General features: G+C 39.7%; 4 protein-coding genes across 6 annotated transcripts in view; 3 read left to right on the plus strand and 1 right to left on the minus strand.

Annotated features, from left to right (window-relative positions):
• The window catches only part of LOC131110288 (ras-GEF domain-containing family member 1C-like), a 37954-nt gene extending 28461 nt beyond the window's left edge, over window positions 1-9493 (plus strand). For all 3 annotated transcript variants that reach the window (XM_078788318.1, XM_058063245.2, XM_078788319.1), the window contains exons 4-14: window positions 70-207; window positions 1893-2114; window positions 3750-3824; window positions 5273-5374; window positions 6637-6739; window positions 6819-6898; window positions 6975-7070; window positions 7207-7302; window positions 7406-7529; window positions 9171-9243; window positions 9314-9493. In XM_078788318.1, coding sequence (XP_078644444.1) covers window positions 70-207; window positions 1893-2114; window positions 3750-3824; window positions 5273-5374; window positions 6637-6739; window positions 6819-6898; window positions 6975-7070; window positions 7207-7302; window positions 7406-7529; window positions 9171-9243; window positions 9314-9338 — 1134 coding nt within the window. In that variant the 3' untranslated portion in view covers window positions 9339-9493. The remainder of the gene's footprint in view (window positions 1-69; window positions 208-1892; window positions 2115-3749; window positions 3825-5272; window positions 5375-6636; window positions 6740-6818; window positions 6899-6974; window positions 7071-7206; window positions 7303-7405; window positions 7530-9170; window positions 9244-9313) is intronic.
• A 545-nt stretch (window positions 9494-10038) lies between these two features.
• tmem126a (transmembrane protein 126A) lies at window positions 10039-11861 on the minus strand. Its single transcript, XM_058063261.2, has one exon. It carries the CDS (start codon window positions 11740-11742, stop codon window positions 11125-11127), a length of 618 nt encoding a protein of 205 aa, XP_057919244.2. The 5' UTR covers window positions 11743-11861; the 3' UTR covers window positions 10039-11124.
• A 276-nt stretch (window positions 11862-12137) lies between these two features.
• Window positions 12138-17696, plus strand: LOC131110287 (dual specificity protein kinase CLK4-like). The gene is made up of 13 exons (XM_058063242.2): window positions 12138-12268; window positions 13232-13392; window positions 13477-13729; window positions 14283-14385; window positions 14674-14740; window positions 14812-14928; window positions 15018-15184; window positions 15302-15396; window positions 15491-15620; window positions 15697-15779; window positions 15857-15936; window positions 16015-16105; window positions 17107-17696. The coding sequence occupies exons 2-13, from the start codon at window positions 13232-13234 to the stop codon at window positions 17281-17283; spliced, it is 1524 nt and encodes a 507-aa protein (XP_057919225.2). The 5' UTR covers window positions 12138-12268; the 3' UTR covers window positions 17284-17696.
• A 329-nt stretch (window positions 17697-18025) lies between these two features.
• col23a1b (collagen type XXIII alpha 1 chain b) overlaps window positions 18026-18985 on the plus strand; it is a 149432-nt gene continuing 148472 nt past the window's right edge. The window contains exon 1 of the mRNA XM_058063255.2: window positions 18026-18553. Within this exon, the coding sequence (XP_057919238.2) occupies window positions 18257-18553 (297 nt within the window). The 5' untranslated portion in view covers window positions 18026-18256. The remainder of the gene's footprint in view (window positions 18554-18985) is intronic.

Here is an 18985-nt window from a genome sequence, read left to right on the forward strand (position 1 = left end):
AGCACACTTTAGGAGTACATGTCCCCGTGTATACCTTACCACTTTTTCTTTATGATGCATTTCATGCAGGCAAAAGTGCGCAAATTCGGTCCCAAGATCCTGCAGCTGCTCACCGAGTGGACGGAGACGTTCCCGTCTGATTTCAAAGATGAGAAGATGGTCGGACTACTTAAAGACATCATTCATAGGATAGCTCCCTGTGATGAGGTAAACTTTGTTTGGGAATGCTTCTGGGAATGCGAGGCACAAGTTGCATCCACATTGTTGCCGCGGCCGTTATTACATAAGATATATATATAAATATATATATGTCATAGCTTGAGTGAAGAATGCAGTGATGGGGAATTAAATTCTGCTAAATCACGACCACTGTGTCAGGCTGAGTAGCCACAGCGCCGCGTTACACAATCTTCGCATGGCAGGGCAGGGAGGAAGGAAGGATGTGAAGAGGAGAGGTTTTATCTGCAGCCTCAAGGGAGACGGGATGGGATGGATACGGGATAGATGGATGGAGAACGCTGGGGGGGATGGGCTGCAGAGGACAGAAGGGGAAAGGTAAAAGAGAAAGAGGAGTCTGAGCGGAAGGACCCGGGACGATGGAGGGAGTGGATGTGAGCACTGGAAGAAGGGAAGAGCAGGCGGTGATGAATGTGCTGCTATTTCTGTCACGTGTGTGTGTGTGTGTGTGTGTGTGTGTGTGTGTGTGTGTGTGTGTGTGTGTGTGAGAGCTCGGGTCATTTGTGAGACACACTGACCTCACAGCAGCCTCTGTGACCAGCATCGGGGGGGGAGAACCGAAACACTTACTCACTGCATTGCTGCAATTGAGTGTTTCTGTGCAAAATATCTGAAAAAAAAAGATTACATAAGTGGTAATGGTAATGGTTTAATTTCATTTGAACATGCATCAGATTACAATTGAATGCATCACATAATCAGTTCACAGTTCCACATGTCCAAAAGGAGTAGGAAGAAGCAAAGCTTATTAAATCCTACCCCTTCATCTGGTACTTTTACAATCGGTAACCGTTACATTTGTTCACCTCCTGCTTTCCTAATATAGTTTAAGTTTTTTTTTTTTTAAATTTCAATCAATTTAGTTTAATTTAATTATATTTTATTTTGTTTTATTTTATTTAAATTTTATTTTATTTAAATTTTATTTTATTTAAAATTTCATTTTATTTTATTCCATTTAGTTTCATTTTGTTATATTTTGTTTTGTTTTTATTTTAAATTTTATTTTGTTTTATTTTATTTTATTTCAATCAATTCAGTTTAATTTTATTATATTTTATTTTTTTTTGTTTTATTTTATTTTATTTAAATTTTATTTTATTTAAAATTTCTTTTTATTTTATTTTATTCAATTTAGTTTAATTTTATTATATTTTATTTTGTTTTATTTTATTTTTAATTTTATTTTATTTTATTTTATTTTATTTTATTTCAATCAATTTAGTTTAATTTTATTATATTTTATTTTGTTTTATTTTATTTAAATTTTATTTTATTTAAAATTTCTTTTTATTTTATTTTATTCAATTTTGTTTAATTTTATTAGATTTTATTTTGTTTTATTTTATTTTAAATTTTATTTTGTTTTATTTTATTTTATTTTAGTTTATTTTCCTTCATAAGTGAACATATTTCTGTCTAAATGCTTCTAACACAACGCCTTTCATGCATATTCATGTTCATGTTTATTTAGGAATATTTAGTACACAGATTTATGAATATTTTAATTAAATAAATGTTTTTTTTTCAAACAGTGCCGAACAGTGTTTTTTTTTGAGTGTGTACCTTATGGTGTAGATCTACAAAGTACTTCTCAATTATTCATTGACCGTAATTAAGACCTACTACTTCCCTCGTTGTTCTTCTCCATGCAGGCCTACTGGAAGACCTTAAACCAGGTGTTGCAGAAACTGAGCCAGAGGCTGGCCTTGATGAGTCAGGGGGAGGAAAGCATCGTGAAGATCTCCCTCAACGCCTCCTCCATCTCAGACAAGCTCGTGGCCTTCAAAACCAAGCCTCCGCCCATACAGAAGGACATGCTCTCCATTTGCAACGACCCTTACACTTTGGCACAGCAGCTCACCCACGTGGAACTGGTAAGGGGGGGGGGGTCAGGAAATGAGACGATAACGAGGATGGATGAGGAAACGGAACAGTGGGTGGATGATTGGAGTGAGGGGGGGGGGCATGATTTACAGTCAGTCGTCAAATGATCACTGTTTTGTGGTTAAATATGGTTTGTTATTAGTAAAAAAAAAACAAAACAAACAAAAATAACTAAAATACAAGACATTCAAAAGACATGATATGAAGTGTAAACAGTAAAAAAAGTATTTGCTATCATTTATTTGATTAAAAAACGAAAATACAAATACAAGGCATTCAAAAGACATGAAGTGTAAACAGTAAAAAAAACATATAATATCATTTATTAGATAAAAAAACAAAAATACAAATACAAAACATTCAAAAAATATTTTTGTAATCATATTTATAGATGAATAGATAGATAGATAGATACAACAATGCACAGCGTAAACAGTAAATTGCACATAATAATAACGTAGTATGATTATTAGATTATATAATAATAATCATAATAATTATTATTGTTGTTTTTATTATTACTATATAATAATGTATTATTATAATTTTCCTTAACTACTGAAATAATATAATAATAATAATAATAATAGTAATAATTTATTGTTGTTGTTAGTATTATTATTATTATATTATATATATTATATTATATATAATAATATAACTATAATAATAATATAATTAATAATTAATAATATAATAATATAATAATAATTTATTATTATTATTATTAAATTTGAGACCTGTAATATTTGTAATCATTGTCATTTTTTCATATAAATTGAGGGATCAAAAGCGGTATCGGCCATCAAATATTGGCTCAAGCAAAATTGGCCATCGGCTGACGGTGATGGAAAAAAATCGGTATCGGTATCGACTCCAAAAAAAAACATATCGGTCGATCCCTAGATAACATCACATGTTCAGGCATGGAGATAGAAAGTGGAGATGTTGGGAAGTATTGTTGCACAATGAGACATTCGATATAAAAAATAAAAAATAAAAAATAAAAAATAAAAAATAAAAAATAAAAAATAAAAAATAAAAAATAAAAAATAAAAAATATTATCACCAATAAGCGGACAAAGGAGACAAATGCAATGACACGTTAGACATGGCATGGTGTGTTTTATGTGTTTGCATTAGTCCCTGAGTCAGCATCTATATGTGTGTGTGTGTGTGTGTGTAGTCTTGTCTGAGAGATGACATCACCCCGCTTGTCACTCACGCGGCCCGCGGCATCAAACAACGGGGCTAAAACTGCAGTGAGTGTATTAGATGTGACAGCGTCACACTCTAACGGACACATATTCATCAGAGGACATTTCATTGACTTGCATTCATTTCCTTAACGTAACGACATGCCTAACCTTTATGACACATATATGTGTGTGTGTGTGTTTCATTAGGCGAATGTGATGAGTTACAAGCGGTCACTTTCCTCGTGTGCAATACTGCCAATATTGCTCTCATAAATGAATATTGCGTCCACTCTTGAGGAAATGCAATTCCACCGGGTCACGTCAATGAGTCGTTACTTCCTCTTATTGATTAACTTCCATTACTGAAATGAAAGAATTATTAATGGGACTATTTGTGTGTGTGTGTGTGTTGTTTTTTTTTTTCAGGAACATTTGAGTCATATCGGACCAGAAGAGTTTGTCCAAGCTTTTGTACAGAAAGACCCGCTAGATGGGACCCAGGTATGTTTCCATACGTTGTTGCTGTTTGTAATAATAATAATAATAATAATAATAATAATAATGTGGAGAATAAATATATGATATCAAACATGAACAACAATGTACAGCGTAAACAGTAAATTGCACATAATAACGTAGTATGATTATTATATTATATAAAAATAATCATAATAATAATTTATTGTTGTTGTTGTTATTATTATAATTATATAATAATGTAGTATATTATCATTTTCCTTAACTACTGAAATAATATAATAATAATAATAGTAATAATAATTTATTGTTGTTATTATTATTATTATATTATATAATAATAATAAAATAATAATAATAATTTATTAATATTATATAATTTATTATTATTATATTATAAATAAATAATAAATAATAATGTGGAGAATAAATAGATGACATCAAATACGAACAGTGTAAACAGTAATTTGTACAAATAATTTCAAAAATGTATTATCATTTCCTATTATGCTCTATTATATCTTGTCACGTTCATATATATTTATATTTATATCCCTGTATATAATCCACACCGTATCATAGTCATAGCTTGTTATAGTTTGTACATATATATGTCATTTTACAGCTTTATTTTATTTCTTCGTTTATTTACTTATATGGTATTTATAAATTAGCACTTCTGGTTGGATGCTAACTGTGTTTTGTCGCACTGTAACAGTGACATAAGCAATAACAATAAAGTTTTATTTTAAATTTTTGATGCTTTTCTACTGAGTTGTGGACTATAGTGCAGCGAACAACAGGGATCTTTCTAGAGCTTCCAGAATCAGCACCCATTCCAGCTGTATTTCCTTGAATCTGTTTTTAATTTATTTCACATACGGCATGCCCATATTAGGAAGTCTGGCTCACTGTGACATCACAGGAAGCTAGCATTCCGAGCCGTCCCAAATTTCTTTCAAATCTCATTATCTGAAAATTGGTTGGTTTAAAACAAGAATATAACATTCTAACGACATTTATAGGTTAAAACGTTGTAAAAAGTATAATAGTTCCCTTTGTATTAAAACTGCTAATATGTATTTTAATAACAAAATACATATGCAGGAGGTAGCAAGCAATTTTTCCCTAAAAATGGACACACAGGCAACGCTGTGAAGGTCACAACCAGCAAAGTGTCATTCATCTGCGATATCACCAATCCGAATCAAACGAATCAAACGAATCCTTTCACTCTCGGCTGTCACTCATTCACTGTGGTTTTCTTTCACTTTCAGTCCCAGTAGCCCTGAATGTTTATCCTCACGCCATCGATCGTCTCATTTCTACTCTCAGCCTGCCGCTGTCTTTTGTCATTTACACTCGCGCAGGGGGGTCATCCTGTAGACAGGAAGCTAATTAGCATTAGAGGAATTCCCAATGGAAGCACGACTAGCTTGGATTTTGATTGGTGTTTGTGTGTGCATCATCAGCAACCGTGCTTCAGCGAGCAGAAGAAGAAAACCTCCAACCTGGAGGCATATGTCAGATGGTTCAACAGACTGTGTTACCTGGTTGCCACGGAGATCTGCATGGTGAGTCATGGATGTCGGTCCGCTGCTAATTGACTCCATCTTGACACTTATTTCATTATACAAGAAAATATTTGTTGAATATTTCCTATATGGCTGCACGGTGGTCGAGTGGTTAGCGCACAGACCTCACAGCTAAGAGACCCGAGTTCAATCCCACCCTCGGCATGGGTTTCTCCCACGTTGCAAAAACATGCTAGGTTAATTAGCGACTCCAAATTGTCCATAGGTATGAATGTGAGTGTGAATGGTTGTTTGTCTATATGTGCCCTGTGATTGGCTGGCCACCAGTCCAGGGTGTACCCCGCCTCTCACCCCAAGACAGCACCCCCGCGACCCTTGTGAGGAAAAGCGGTAGAAAATGAATGAATGAATGAGTTCTTCTCCTATTTTGTGTGGAAGTGGTAACTTTTTGGCTTCTTATTTTGTCTTTCCCCACCCTCGGCCATCTCCCCGTGCATGCGTGGGTTTTCTCCGGGTACTCCGGTTTCCTCCCACATTCGAAAAATATGCTAGGTTAATTAGCGACTCCAAATTGTCCATAGGTATGAATGTGAGTGTGAATGGTTGTTTGTCTATATGTGCCCTGTGATTGGCTGGCCACTAGTCCAGGGTGTACCCTGCCTCTCACCCCAAGACAGCTGGGATAGGCTCCAGCACCCCCCTTGCGACCTTCATGAGGATAAGCGGTAGAAAATGAATGAATGAATGAGTTCTCCTCCTATTTTGTGTGGAAGTGGTAACTTTTTGGCTTCTTATTTTGTCTTTCCCCACCCTCAACCATCTTTGTGTGGAGTTTGCATGTTCTCCCCGTGCATGCGTGGGTTTTCTCCGGGTACTCCGTTTTTTTCCCACATTCCAAAAACATGCTAGGTTAATTAGCGACTCCAAATTGTCCATAGGTATGAATGTGAGTGTGAATGGTTGTTTGTCTATATGTGCTCTGTGATTGGCTGGCCACCAGTCCAGATTGTACCCTGCCTCTCACCCCAAGACAGCTGGGATAGGCTCCAGCACCCCTTGTGACCCTTGTGAGGATAAGCGGTATAAAATGAATGAATGAATAAAATACATAAATTTTGTCTTTCATAAGGTTTTCTGCTCTTACACCAATAAAACTATCACAAAGCTCCATCGCCCCCTGGTGGTGGAATATATAAATGCATGCCCATCACTTTAACCACTGAGTCCTTTATACAATTCAGAACCGATATCGCCTCGTATGATATCACCGTGTGCGATGATGTCCCTCGCTGTCGTTGCAGCCTGCGAAGAAGAAGCAGAGAGCCCTGGTCATCGAGTTCTTCATCGATGTGGCGAGAGAGTGTTTCAACATCGGAAACTTCAACTCACTCATGGCGATCATCTGTGAGTCCACGCTAACCGTATGCTCCATTCAATTGCTTGAATAATTCAAATCATACCAACCCCCCCTCCCCCCTTTCAGCTGGAATGAACATGAGTCCAGTGTCCAGACTGAAGAAAACTTGGGGCAAAGCCAAGACGGCCAAGTTCTTCATTTTGGAGGTAACGGTAGCCACCCCCCTCCCCCCCCCCCCCACCCCGATTATGTACAACGTCATAACATTTTTTTTTTTGACAGCATCAAATGGATCCGACAGGAAACTTTTACAACTACAGGACCGCCCTGAGGGGCGCCGCTCATCGCTCTCAGACGGCCAACAGCAACAGAGAAAAGGTAGTGATGCGTCGCTGCGATTCTATGATCTACGATTCTATGATCTACGATTCTATGATCTACGATTCTATGATCTACGATTCTATGATCTACGATTCTATGATCCTCGTCTTGGTTTTTTTTCTCCCGTCCTCAGATCGTGATTCCTTTCTTCAGCCTCCTCATTAAAGACATTTACTTCCTGAACGAAGGATGCGCCAATCGCTTGCCCAACGGCCACGTCAACTTTGAGGTGAGACGCAACCGTTTAGCGTCAGCATCAGTGAAAAATGCTAATCATGCTACGTATCGATAATAATATTAATAACAATAACAAACTTCTTTCCTTTTTAAAGAAATTTCTGGAACTGGGAAGGCAGGTTGGGGAATTCATCACCTGGAAGCAGATGGAGTGTCCCTTTGAGAAGGATCAGGCCATCCTACACTACCTCCACACTGCCCCCATCTTCAGCGAGGATGGTTAGTCCCTGCTCATAGGCACTCCAGTAAAAAGCAGTAGTGGAAAGGAAATTACTCTTTTTTTTTTTTTTAACGCTTGGGGAAAAGACAAAATAAGAAGCCAAAAAGTTACCACTTCCACACAAAATAGGAGGAGAACTCATTCATTTTCTACCGCTTATCCTCACAAGGGTTGCCGGGGGTCCTGGATCCCAGCTGTCTTCGGGCGAGAGGTGGGGTACACCCTGGACTGGTGGCCAGCCAATCACAGGGCACATATAGACAAACAACCATTCACACTCACATTCATACCTATGGACAATTTGGAGTCGCTAATTAACCTAGCATGTTTTTGGAATGTGGGAGGAAACCGGAGTACTCGGAGAAAACCCACGCATGCACGGGGAGAACATGCAAACTCCACACAAAGAGAGCCGAGGGTGGGGAAAGACAAAATAAGAAGCCAAAAAGTTACCACTTCCACACAAAATATGAGGAGAACTCATTCATTCATTTGTTTTCTACCGCTTATCCTCACAAGGGTCGCGGTGGGGGGTGCTGGAGCCTATCCCAGCTGTCTTCGGTCGAGAGGCGGGGTACACCCTGGACTGGTCGCCAGCCAATCACAGGGCACATATAGACAAACAACCATTCACACTCACATTCATACCTATGGACAATTTGGAGTGGCTAATTAACCTAGCATGTTTTTGGAATGTGGGAGGAAACCGGAGTACTCGGAGAAAACCCACGCATGCATGGATAGAACATGCAAACTCCACACAAAGATGGGCGAGGGTGGGGAAAGACAAAATAAGAAGCCAAAAAGTTACCACTTCCACACAAAATATGAGGAGAACTCATTCATTCATTCATTTTCTACCGCTTATCCTCATGAGGGTCACGGTGGGGGGTGCTGGAGCCTATCTCAGCTGTCTTCGGTTGAGAGGCGGGGTACACCCTGGACTGGTGGCCAGCCAATCACAGGGCACATATAGACAAACAACCATTCACACTCACATTCATACCTATGGACAATTTGGAGTCGCTAATTAACCTAGCATGTTTTTGGAATGTGGGTGGAAACCGGAATACCCGGAGTAAACCCATGCATGCACTGGGAGAACACTGAGAGATGGCCAAGGGTGGGGAAAGACAAAATAAGAAGCCAAAAAGTTACCACTTCCACACAAAATAGGAGGAGAACTCATTCATTCATTCATTTTCTACCGCTTAACCTCACAAGGGTCGCAGGGGGTGCTCGAGCCTATCCCAGCTGTCTTTGTTCGAAAGGTGGGGTACACCCTGGACTGGTGGCCAGCCAATCACAGGGCACATATAGACAAACAACCATTCACACTCACATTCATACCTATGGACAATTTGGAGTTGCCAATTAACCTACATCCACACAGAGATAGCCGAGGGTGGAATTGAACCCTGGTCTCCTAGCTGCGAGGTCTGCGCGCTAACAACACTGAGTTGCAATTTCAGATGTTTTTCTTTTTGTCATTTCACCACAAAAAAAAATACCAGTAATGGCAATGAAGAAAATTGTGATGGTAACCATAGAACCAGATATTAAACAAGATAAAACTACAAAATAGAAGTCTTGTATCGGATCTCAATCGATGAAGTCCTTCCTTCCTTCTCCTTTCCCAGGACTCTACCTTGCATCCTACGAGAGCGAGAGTCCAGAGAACCAGGTCGAGAAGGACAGGTGGAAAGCACTCAGGTGAGTTCAACATGCAAATTAACGAGCGAGAGCACGATTCCCTGAGCGGGCATCTTCTTTTTTTCATCAGGTCCAACATTCTGGGAAAAACATGAGACGCAGAGACGGCGCTGCTTTTCCCTGCGGCCAGCGAAGGGAGCGCACGTTCTCACATTGCACTATAAACGAACTGTGAAGGAACCGAGCTGGTACTTAGGTGTTTTTCTATGAAGAAAAAAAATGATGAACAGGATTCATCGAGAAGGATGAGTTGGGGGGTGGGAATGGCGGGGGGGGGGGGCGCTACACGTGATGTGAAAAAAAAATGAAGCTACTGAACAAATTATGATATAATACCATGATAAGGATATGTGTTTACTCTATGAAGACATGTTTACTACCATGGAGAGTTCCAGTTACAGGGAAAACCACTTCATAACATCATTTTTTTTTTTTTTTTTTTTAATTTGCTTCTTCGCTCTCTCGATTCCTTTTTGACCTTTCTTTACATTATCATGATGTGAAGGGCGCTGGCTAGCCCGTTATTAGCTGTTTACTTTTATTATAGTTCTACTGAAGGAATTACTGTATGTGCTATCCACATCTGTTTTTATTATTATTATTATTATTTATTGTATTTTATTTTGCAGGATTTAGGGAATATGAGCTGTTGCAAAAAGTGTTTACTCCTTTTAAGATGTATATCGTGCCATGAATGAAAGAGAAGTACACTTTTATTTAGCAACCAAGTGTCCCAAGTGTGTATATTCACCCCTTCCTCCATCTTGTCATCTTTCTGCTCCTCAGGAAGTTCTCTCTTTTTTGACTGATGTTCAGTTTTTATTATATTTATGGAGATTTCTGTGTTGGCAGATGTATTGTTTTTGTGTGTTTTTTTTTCCTTTACTGGATATGAAGTAATACAGCATGTTATAAAGGGTTATTTCTTCAAGGGTCACATTGTTATTGGCTATTTTTGCAAGATGTGAAATGGGAAATTGTGCCATATTATGAATTTACTGGTCGTCATAACAAGTCAGGTCCATCTTATTGTGAGGTGATAGTTTTTTTTTTAATGCTTTCGGGGTTCTTTGAGGGTGACGTATTTGGAAAAATGTGCAAAACTGATGTAATTAGAAGCATTTATCACTATAATAGCTTGATGTCAGTATTTTTTTTCTCCGAAGAAGCACCTTCTCCTATTCATCCATTACCTTTCCCTGTAACAAATAAGGAATAAAGCGGAAGCCACAGATATAACATCCGACACGCCATGACCGTATTTTCTTCATGTTATCCGATGACAATCGCCTATAAAACATCAATTTGATTCATGTCAACAATGCTATTTTAAGAATCGATGCGCTCGGTGTTGAAAATGAAACCTTTATGATCCCAGCATCACTGCAAAATATGTGTTCCTAAAAACCTTTAATAAAAGTAAGCCATGCTTAGTTGTTTGTCTTGTTTTTATTCACACCATGATTCATTTCTAATAAGTCAAAAATATCCTGAGAAAAGCAAGTCAGCAAATATACATTTGCATTAATTTGAATATGATTATTTAAATTTAGTAGAGCTATAACATCATTAGGACACAAGAAGCATAACATTTGAATCAATATCCTCCTCATATTGGGGGGAAAACAATAGCTGCAATCTAGTGTCAAGTGAAGGCATCATTTTTAAGCAGTTAATATTCCATTGTTATAATCTTACACTGGCAATTTTGTAAATTTATGCCACATTTTTATAAATTACACATCATTTGCAAGTACAGGATGTATTTTCCATAGATAAAACTGTTGTTTTTTTTAATAACATACTCTTTATGAACCTAAATTATGCTTGTTTTTGTAAATGACGTATCTAAACATTAATTGCAAAAATTTACCCCACATTTCAGTCTTGTAGGTCTTCTCCTTGTGAGTCAAATGTGATTTTAGCTAATTTGGTGTAACTTTCAAAGTTCCTGGAACTGAGGAAAGTCCCAAAAAATGCCTGGATGACCATAACCGCTCTCATCTTCCTCAGGATCGGTTTGGAGAGGTCTATCCAAAACCGGATGAGGTTTCCCTTCTCCGGCAAGGGCGCCGTGTTGTACCTGGTTGCGAGGCCAATGTTGACGGGTAAGGCCAGAATAATGGGGTACACGGCGCCTCCGACTACACCCACAAGTGTGCCTCTCAACAGCACGCAGCTCGGGCATTGGAGATCCCCTGATAGGAGCGGGCTGGTCACTGTGGCGTTGTAGAGGGCGTAAGTCGTCACAAAGGGCAGCACCGCCATCGGCAGGCTGGAGGTGATGGGTGCCTGTGTGACGTTCAGGGCACGGCGATACAAGCTGTTTGCTATCAGCCCTGCCAAGCCACCATTTCCGCCCAGATACATTGGTCCGTACATGAAGAGCTTCTGGTCAATGTCGGGCAGTTTGTGGAAATTCTTTGCCAGTAGTTCGACAATCACTGACCGTGAAAGGGTCTTACCAGCCACGCTTTCCTGTGCGTCGTTTTCCAACATTCTTCGGGTTATGTGCACACCTTCAAGGATGTCTTCTGGCACGTTAAACTTTTAATAATTTTAGTATTTCAATGTAGCAGAGGTGGCGTGTTTCCTTGCTGTCAACCGGGGAGCGGCCATGTTTTACCCACAAGGTAACGCCGACTGGAAATATCGTAAAAAAGTCCTGAATTTTGTTTTTAAGGAGACGTTGCGCAACCCAGTTTTTAATAAAACCCCGTTTGTTAACCTGTTTCGTATTATACTGTAAAATGGCAATCTTATAAAACATTATTACATACTTGATAACATAAAACTACTGTAATGATGTATACACAAGTACCTGGAAGGTTAAACTCAGGGCACAAATATGTAGTTCTAATGGGCGGGGTTTTGTGTGTCACTTGACCAAAAAAAAAAAAACCGTTCAGTGGTGTTCCACAGCATTCGCCATATTTGACAGAGCTTCGTCGAATAGATTTACGCAAATATTGTTTCTGCAGCACGGCTAGGTGAATTCCTGGAACATCGCGTCCAATTTAAGGAGGTGAGATAGATATCTGTGTGGTTTTTAAGAGCTAATTTATTCACAAAAGAAACGTGTGGTATATTCTGCGTATGAATGCTAAATTTAGCCCGTTAGCTTCTCCAATCTACGACGACAGGCCCCAACATGGCGGCTCTTTCTCACGGTAAATAAGCTAATTCTAACGTCGAATATTGCTTTAAGTCACAATTTTGGGATCGTTTTCACAATGCTTACTGTTGATAGTTTGAATATTAAGTGTAGTCTTCTATCATTTAAGGAACACTAACCACGTTTGTTCGCTTGTGGGAGTCTTTTTATGCTCGGTAGCTTAGGCCTAGTTCGTTGTACCTCAGCCGTGATCCGGTTCAAACCAGTTCCAAACAACATTGAAGTATCTTCGTATTGGCGCTAGTGTTTATTTCTTAAGTTACTACAAAATATCACAAGTCTAATGAGTGATCGTATTTTGTAATTTAATGTATTTGAAGACAATGTGCAATAGAACATGGCGGCCTTCGGGAAAACAAATAGCATGTACTCTGAATAGCCGTGAAGATGCTTTTTGTTTAATTTTTATCTTGATATAATATCGTTTACCGTTATGTTGCTGTTGATGAGTATTTATGCTTATGCGTCAATTTTTAAAATTTCATACAATTTAGACAAATGGTTCTTAAGCTTATTTTCACTCAATAATCACCTCAAAATAAGTTTGTTTTGCAAGTACTATTGTTTTTTGTCTCCGCTTACAATTACTGCTTAGCTTTGTAATATGTTATGTAATTGTGTATGTGTTTATGGCTTTAACAATTACATGTGATGTCATTATGCATATCTTTAGCTCTAATAATGCTATATAGTTTTGCCGCTAGATGGCGCCAATGTTCCACCACTGGTGTTCCTACCGCATTTCCATCATTAATCAAGTATTCTGTTTTGTTTTTGTCAGAATTTGACCAAAACATGTCACGTCTTTTGTAGATGCGCCATTGTACAACTTTGTACTCCCCGGGTGTTTGGCTTGACGAGTACAGCTGGGAGGAAAGAATGGACTATCGCAAGCGGAAGATGCGGGATTCGCACAGTAGCGAACGAGAAAACAAGCACAGAAGAACACACAGACACCACAAGACTAATGATGGGTAAATATTCCTTAATAATATTCCGCAATTTTCAGTTTATGACCCACTTTTTTTTAAATTTTTTGTGGAATGTTTACGTCACAGCCTCTTCCTGGAGAACCGCAGTTTAAACCACAGTCTTGAGTCACGCGGGAAGCACAACCAGGACTACAGTTTGGACACGGCCTGTGCGGAAGACAGCCGTTATTGTGCCTTCAAGGACCGGGATCGTGACTGGCACCATTACAGCAAGTCGTCCGGACGTAGCGGGCTCAGCGGCCGCAGTCACAGGAGCAGGCGAAGCAGACATAGAGACAGACGACACAGGCGTAGTCATTCTCGCCACCGGTCCTCCTCGGTACGGGTAACTTCCTTTCCAATCCACTTCTTCTTCTGTCTACCACAAACAATCATCAGGGTCATTATCTCTGGTGTTTAGCCAATGCTAACACCTTATGTTTCATACTGAAATGATTTCTAGTACTGAAAATTTAGGAACATGGGGATTGTAGTGGAAGGGGATCTAATATTAATGTTTTTTATGAACTATAGAAGAATGAATGAAGCTGTATTGCAAGACATACATACATGTAGAAGACTGTTTACACTCAAGTTCAGTTTTTTCCTGTACTACTTTGAGAAAGTCTCTCATCTGAAAATCTTGTTGCCATGTTTTTCTTCTGTAACGCACACTATGTGGTGGCTGGCGCCCAATTTCTCGATGGGGCTGAATTTGAATTTGCTGCTCCGTCCAATCGCCTGGCGGTGTTACTGAACGGGCCGAAACTGTCCACCCCTCACCTCCCCCCTTGGCCTGGTTGAATGAATGACGATGTCGCGTTGTGGTGGCCTGGTGCTGGCTGACTGATGGGTTATTGATGTGATGGCGGATTGCGGCGGTTCCGATGCAGAGGAGGAGCCATCGCCGCAGGAGCAGGAAAAGATCCAGGAGTGTTGAGGATGATGACGAGGGTCACCTCATCTATCACAATGGAGACATGCTGAAAGCGAGATGTATAGAATATACACTTTTTTTCTACTGTTGTTCACATTTTGTTTCTCTCACACTCTTGTCTGGTCTTTATTTCTAAACATTTGATAGATATACATATATTTTGTCATTAGATGACATACTAGAATAGGTTTGCTACTGCACGTGTAACATTAAACATTGACTTTTATGACATTATTCTCAAGCCAGATTAAATAGTTAATAGCTACACAGTGCAGTGAAGCAGCCACAAGGCAGTGTTTCACACATCAGTGCTTTGTTTCTAACTTATCTCCCCCTATCTTGTATAGATGAGATTGTGAGTACTCTTGGAGAGGGTGCCTTTGGGAAGGTGGTTGAGTGCATTGATCACCTCAAGTAAGAACTGATATCACTTCTTTTCATTTTATTTCTCATGTCAGAGTTTTAACATTTTGCTTGTTTGTTAGTAACGGTGCTCAAGTGGCTCTGAAGATTATTAAAAACATTGAACGCTACCGAGACGCAGCAAAGTCTGAGGTAGCTGTGCTGGAACAGCTCAAGTCTCTCGACGCTCAGAGCAGATAGTAAGTATTTACACATAACAGTAATTGGTTTGGAACTATGACAAACTAGATATTTCTAATTCCGTTTTTTCCCTCCGCCCACGCAATAGTGCTTGTGTTCACATGTTGGACTGGTTTGACTATCACGGTCATATCTGCATCGCCTTTGAGCTGCTTGGCCTCAGCACCTACGATTTCCTCAAGGAGAACAACTTCCAGCCGTTCCCCATCGAGCACATCAGACGAATGGCCTACCAGATCATCCGTGCTGTCAAATGTGAGTTAGTGGAGACACTTTGATGATTTTATGAGTGTTTATTTCCCTTTAATTTATGTATTTTTGCCTTTCCTCCCACTGGTACTAATTGAGGTATTTTACTCATCCCTTTTTTAGTTCTCCATAAACATAAGCTGACTCACACGGACCTGAAGCCTGAGAATATTCTGTTCATTGATTCAGAATATGAGCTAGAGTACAATTCTTCAAAGGTAAACATGCTTTGGCTTATTATTTATTTATTATTTGAAGGCTTCGTCTTAATGTAGTTTTACCAACGTAACCTTGTATTGTCACCATCCCTAGAAACGAGATGAACGGACATTGAAGAGACCGGATATAAAAATTGTGGATTTTGGAAATGCCACATACGAACACGAGCATCATACATCTGTGGTGTCCACGCGTCACTACCGGGCCCCCGAAGTCATTTTAGGTGCGTGGCGCTCTACATAACACTGAACTTTTCTTTTAGTGAGACGATTTTGTTAAGTGGATATGTTGTCTTTCAGATCTCGGCTGGGATCATTCCTGCGATGTCTGGAGCGTGGGCTGTATCCTCATTGAATACTACCTTGGTTCAACTCTTTTCCAGGTTTGTGGAATTATGGTGCATAGATGGAATATTCCACATGAACGCGTTTTACTATGTTGGTTTGTTTTCCCCTTCAGACTCATGACAGCAAGGAGCACCTGGCTATGATGGAGAGGGTCCTGGGCCCCATTCCTACCAGTCTCCTTCATAAAAGCAGGTAATGGAGAGGAAAATGTGTAACTTTAAACAAATACCCAACACTTTATAACAATGATGACTAATTGTTATTGTACAGAAAACAGCGGTATGTCCACCGTAGCAAGCTGGACTGGGATGTCGACAGCTCAGCCGGCAGATACGTCCGGAAGCACTGCAAACCACTCAGGGTGAGAAAGCGTCTTTAACCACCAGTTGTTGATACTAACAAAACAGTACACAATACCCACACTAAGTTTCTCTGTATTGCTTAGCACAGTGGTTCTTTTCAGTCATGCACACTTGTTAAAATTTGAAATACTACTGCAAACCTATATTTATCGGTATTGGTATATTTTATGTTTTGTTTATATGAACAAACCACTGGATGAGTTGATGGCACCAGCATGAAATATGCTATCAGGCCCGCCAACCTTAAACATTTTTTTTTATACTTTATTTTTATATTTCTTAAACAAAACGTCAACAGCATTACAAACACACTCTAAACATACACATGACACAATTTGGCTGTCACACATTCCCTGCCATGGTGCAATTTGAGTCATTTCCTTGATTTTTGTCCGTGAACAGTGTCCATTTCACCCATTTTTCTCCACATATGTCTTCTTCAGTCTTCAATCTATGTGTCAATAGTTCCATATCATATATTGTGCTCATCACACAAAGCCAGTCCTCCAGTACCGGGGGTCTTGGAAGAAGCCATTTTTTGGTAATGGCTTTTTTACCTGCTACCAACATGAATTTTATACAAAAAATACCTATCTTTTCTTAAGAGTCTCCCACCAGGTGGCCCAGATACAATGTCTCACATGAAAAAGTCACACTCTAACCTAAAATCCTCTCCATGGTTTTACATACCCTCTTCCAAAAATGAATGATATTTGATACCACACTGACGCCAGCATGGCTGGGCAACAACCTTAAACATTTTATGTTAATTGGCCACTTCCCCACTATGTAAGTAGCATTGGGTCAACTGGATGTGCTGTGATGTCACATTGAGGCATTGTACATCTAAGAGAATCTAATATTGTCATTTGGAATCTAAGAATTCAACATAGGGGGAAACATTCCTTTCTGTTTTTGATCCTATTTTTGCGCTTGTAGCTACATTTTGCATTTAAGCACAAGGAAGTATCCATATATTTGTTCTTATCCCTACAAATAGCGTTACATGGTTTCGCAAAATGAAGACCACCAGCAGCTGTTTGACCTTCTGGAGAAGTTGTTGGAATACGACCCAGCAAAGCGCATCACCCTGGACAAGGCCCTCCAACACCAATTTTTCTCCTGCTACCAAGACAGCAGCAGCAGCGCAAGCAGTAGCAACACCAAAAAACACTGAAACGTATTTATCGTCTGACGCCATTTTCCAAAAGGATGGCTCAGCCCCAGCCTCAACGTCCTCACTCTCCGGGAGAGGTGAACGTACGCAGACTGTATCAGTCCTCAGCCCTGCATTGCTGTACCCTTGTCCTTGGCCAAGAATATTCATTGACATGTCAATCATTGGATATTTCTGTCTGCTTTGTATATTTGCCATATGCCAAAGTACAGCCTGTGGATGGTTCAAATCATGTTTTTCTATTGTACAGTCCCTTTATAATGGGTTGGTCTTGACTGTTAAACTGTATTGCCTTTGTATCAGCAGCGTTGTATTGTAAAAAGTTATGAGGCGGAATATCTGTGTACATAGATTTTATTATATATTTTTGGGGGTCTCATTTGTTTTCTCAATAAATGATAATTACTAATGGATACCTCATGTTTTTTTAATTTTTTTTTACATGCAGTTGTCTGGTCAATCCAGTGGGGGGCACCAAAACGCAGCATGAAGCCCCCTTGAAAGACAAAAGTTTAAAGGAAACAAGTTAAGATTTGATAGACAATATATCACTGCTCTTGTAGTAGAACAAATACGGTAAACGTATGCAAGTACCTTAAATGAGAACGACTTAATTGGGCGTGGCTGTTTTGTAATAAGCAATCATGTCCTGGCCAATCGGCTGTACCTATGAGCTGTCAATCCGCCCTACCCCACGTGGTCAGGGGGCGGTCTTATCCGAAGTTGAACATGCAACTTTTAATGAGGCAAACAATTGGATGCATTGGTAGTTGCTCAACACACAAAGCAGAACTCCGCAAGCCTCGCTTCGCTCTTGTGGATCCGCATCCAAAGCATCTGTTGGCGGCGTAAAACCAGTGCGCACTGCCGAGCTTCGAAGAGCAAGAACCGGCTGACTGTGGATGACTGACGTTTACTTAAAGGACCGCCATTACCTTTTGACTTTTAAACCTCCAAAACAGGATTTCAGGTCATGGAGTCTTTGGGCGACCCAACTGGAGACGGCAAGTCTTCTGCGTGTCAGTGCGCACCTAAACCCGCACTCTACCGGTGGCCTCCGGGTCTCCCCGTCGCCGTGTGCATCCTGCTGTCCCTGTGCTCCATAAGCGTGTGTCTCCTCATGAGCGTCAAGACCCACCGGCTGGAGCAGCGACTCCAGATGGTACTGGACCGAGCGCCCGCCTTCCACCCGCCGCTTGGGGCTTTCCTCCACGAGGATGGGAGCCTGGTGCCTGAGTTGAGCTCCTCCGTGGGGAAACTCGTGGAAGAGGTACTTGTATACCTCAGCCAAAAGACTCTTTTTGGATGAGCCTGTGTGTAAAAATGGCGTACTTTACGCACGCTTAATGCCGGCAGTTTTCTGGTAATTGCGGCCCAATTAAAAGGGATATCCTCTGGGGAACAAGCGGACTTGCATTTGGACGATTAGTTTAAATGGTTTAAACTGCGATTAACTGCGATTAACCACTGATGATAGACGCTAAATGACGTGATTGGAAACCACTGCCATTACGGTACATTTAATAGTAGAAGATGGAGACTTCTGATTGGGACTTTTAGGGATATTTGAACTATTTTATGTTGGTGTTTGCAAACCAGAAAGTTGATTATTTTCACCGTTAGACCCAAGAAACAATTAATATTAAAACATATAAGGAATATTTGCTTTATATGGAATATTTTCATACCTTTATACTGCATG

Source organism: Doryrhamphus excisus, linkage group LG22 (assembly GCF_037039965.1).
Source record: "Doryrhamphus excisus strain RoL-2023G ecotype Guam linkage group LG22, RoL_Dexc_Guam_v1.1, whole genome shotgun sequence".
NCBI classification, from domain to species: Eukaryota; Metazoa; Chordata; class Actinopteri; order Syngnathiformes; family Syngnathidae; genus Doryrhamphus; species Doryrhamphus excisus.

Bases quoted from the DNA above. Each gene is read 5' to 3' on its own strand.
- tmem126a (XM_058063261.2), bottom strand. From the start codon at position 11,742: ATGTTGGAAAACGACGCACAGGAAAGCGTGGCTGGTAAGACCCTTTCA.
- LOC131110287 (XM_058063242.2), top strand. From the start codon at position 13,232: ATGCGCCATTGTACAACTTTGTACTCCCCGGGTGTTTGGCTTGACGAG. The intron at 13,393-13,476 runs GTAAATATTCCT...TTTACGTCACAG, and splicing joins CACCACAAGACTAATGATGG to CCTCTTCCTGGAGAACCGCA. The intron at 15,185-15,301 runs GTGAGTTAGTGG...TCCCTTTTTTAG, and splicing joins GATCATCCGTGCTGTCAAAT to TTCTCCATAAACATAAGCTG.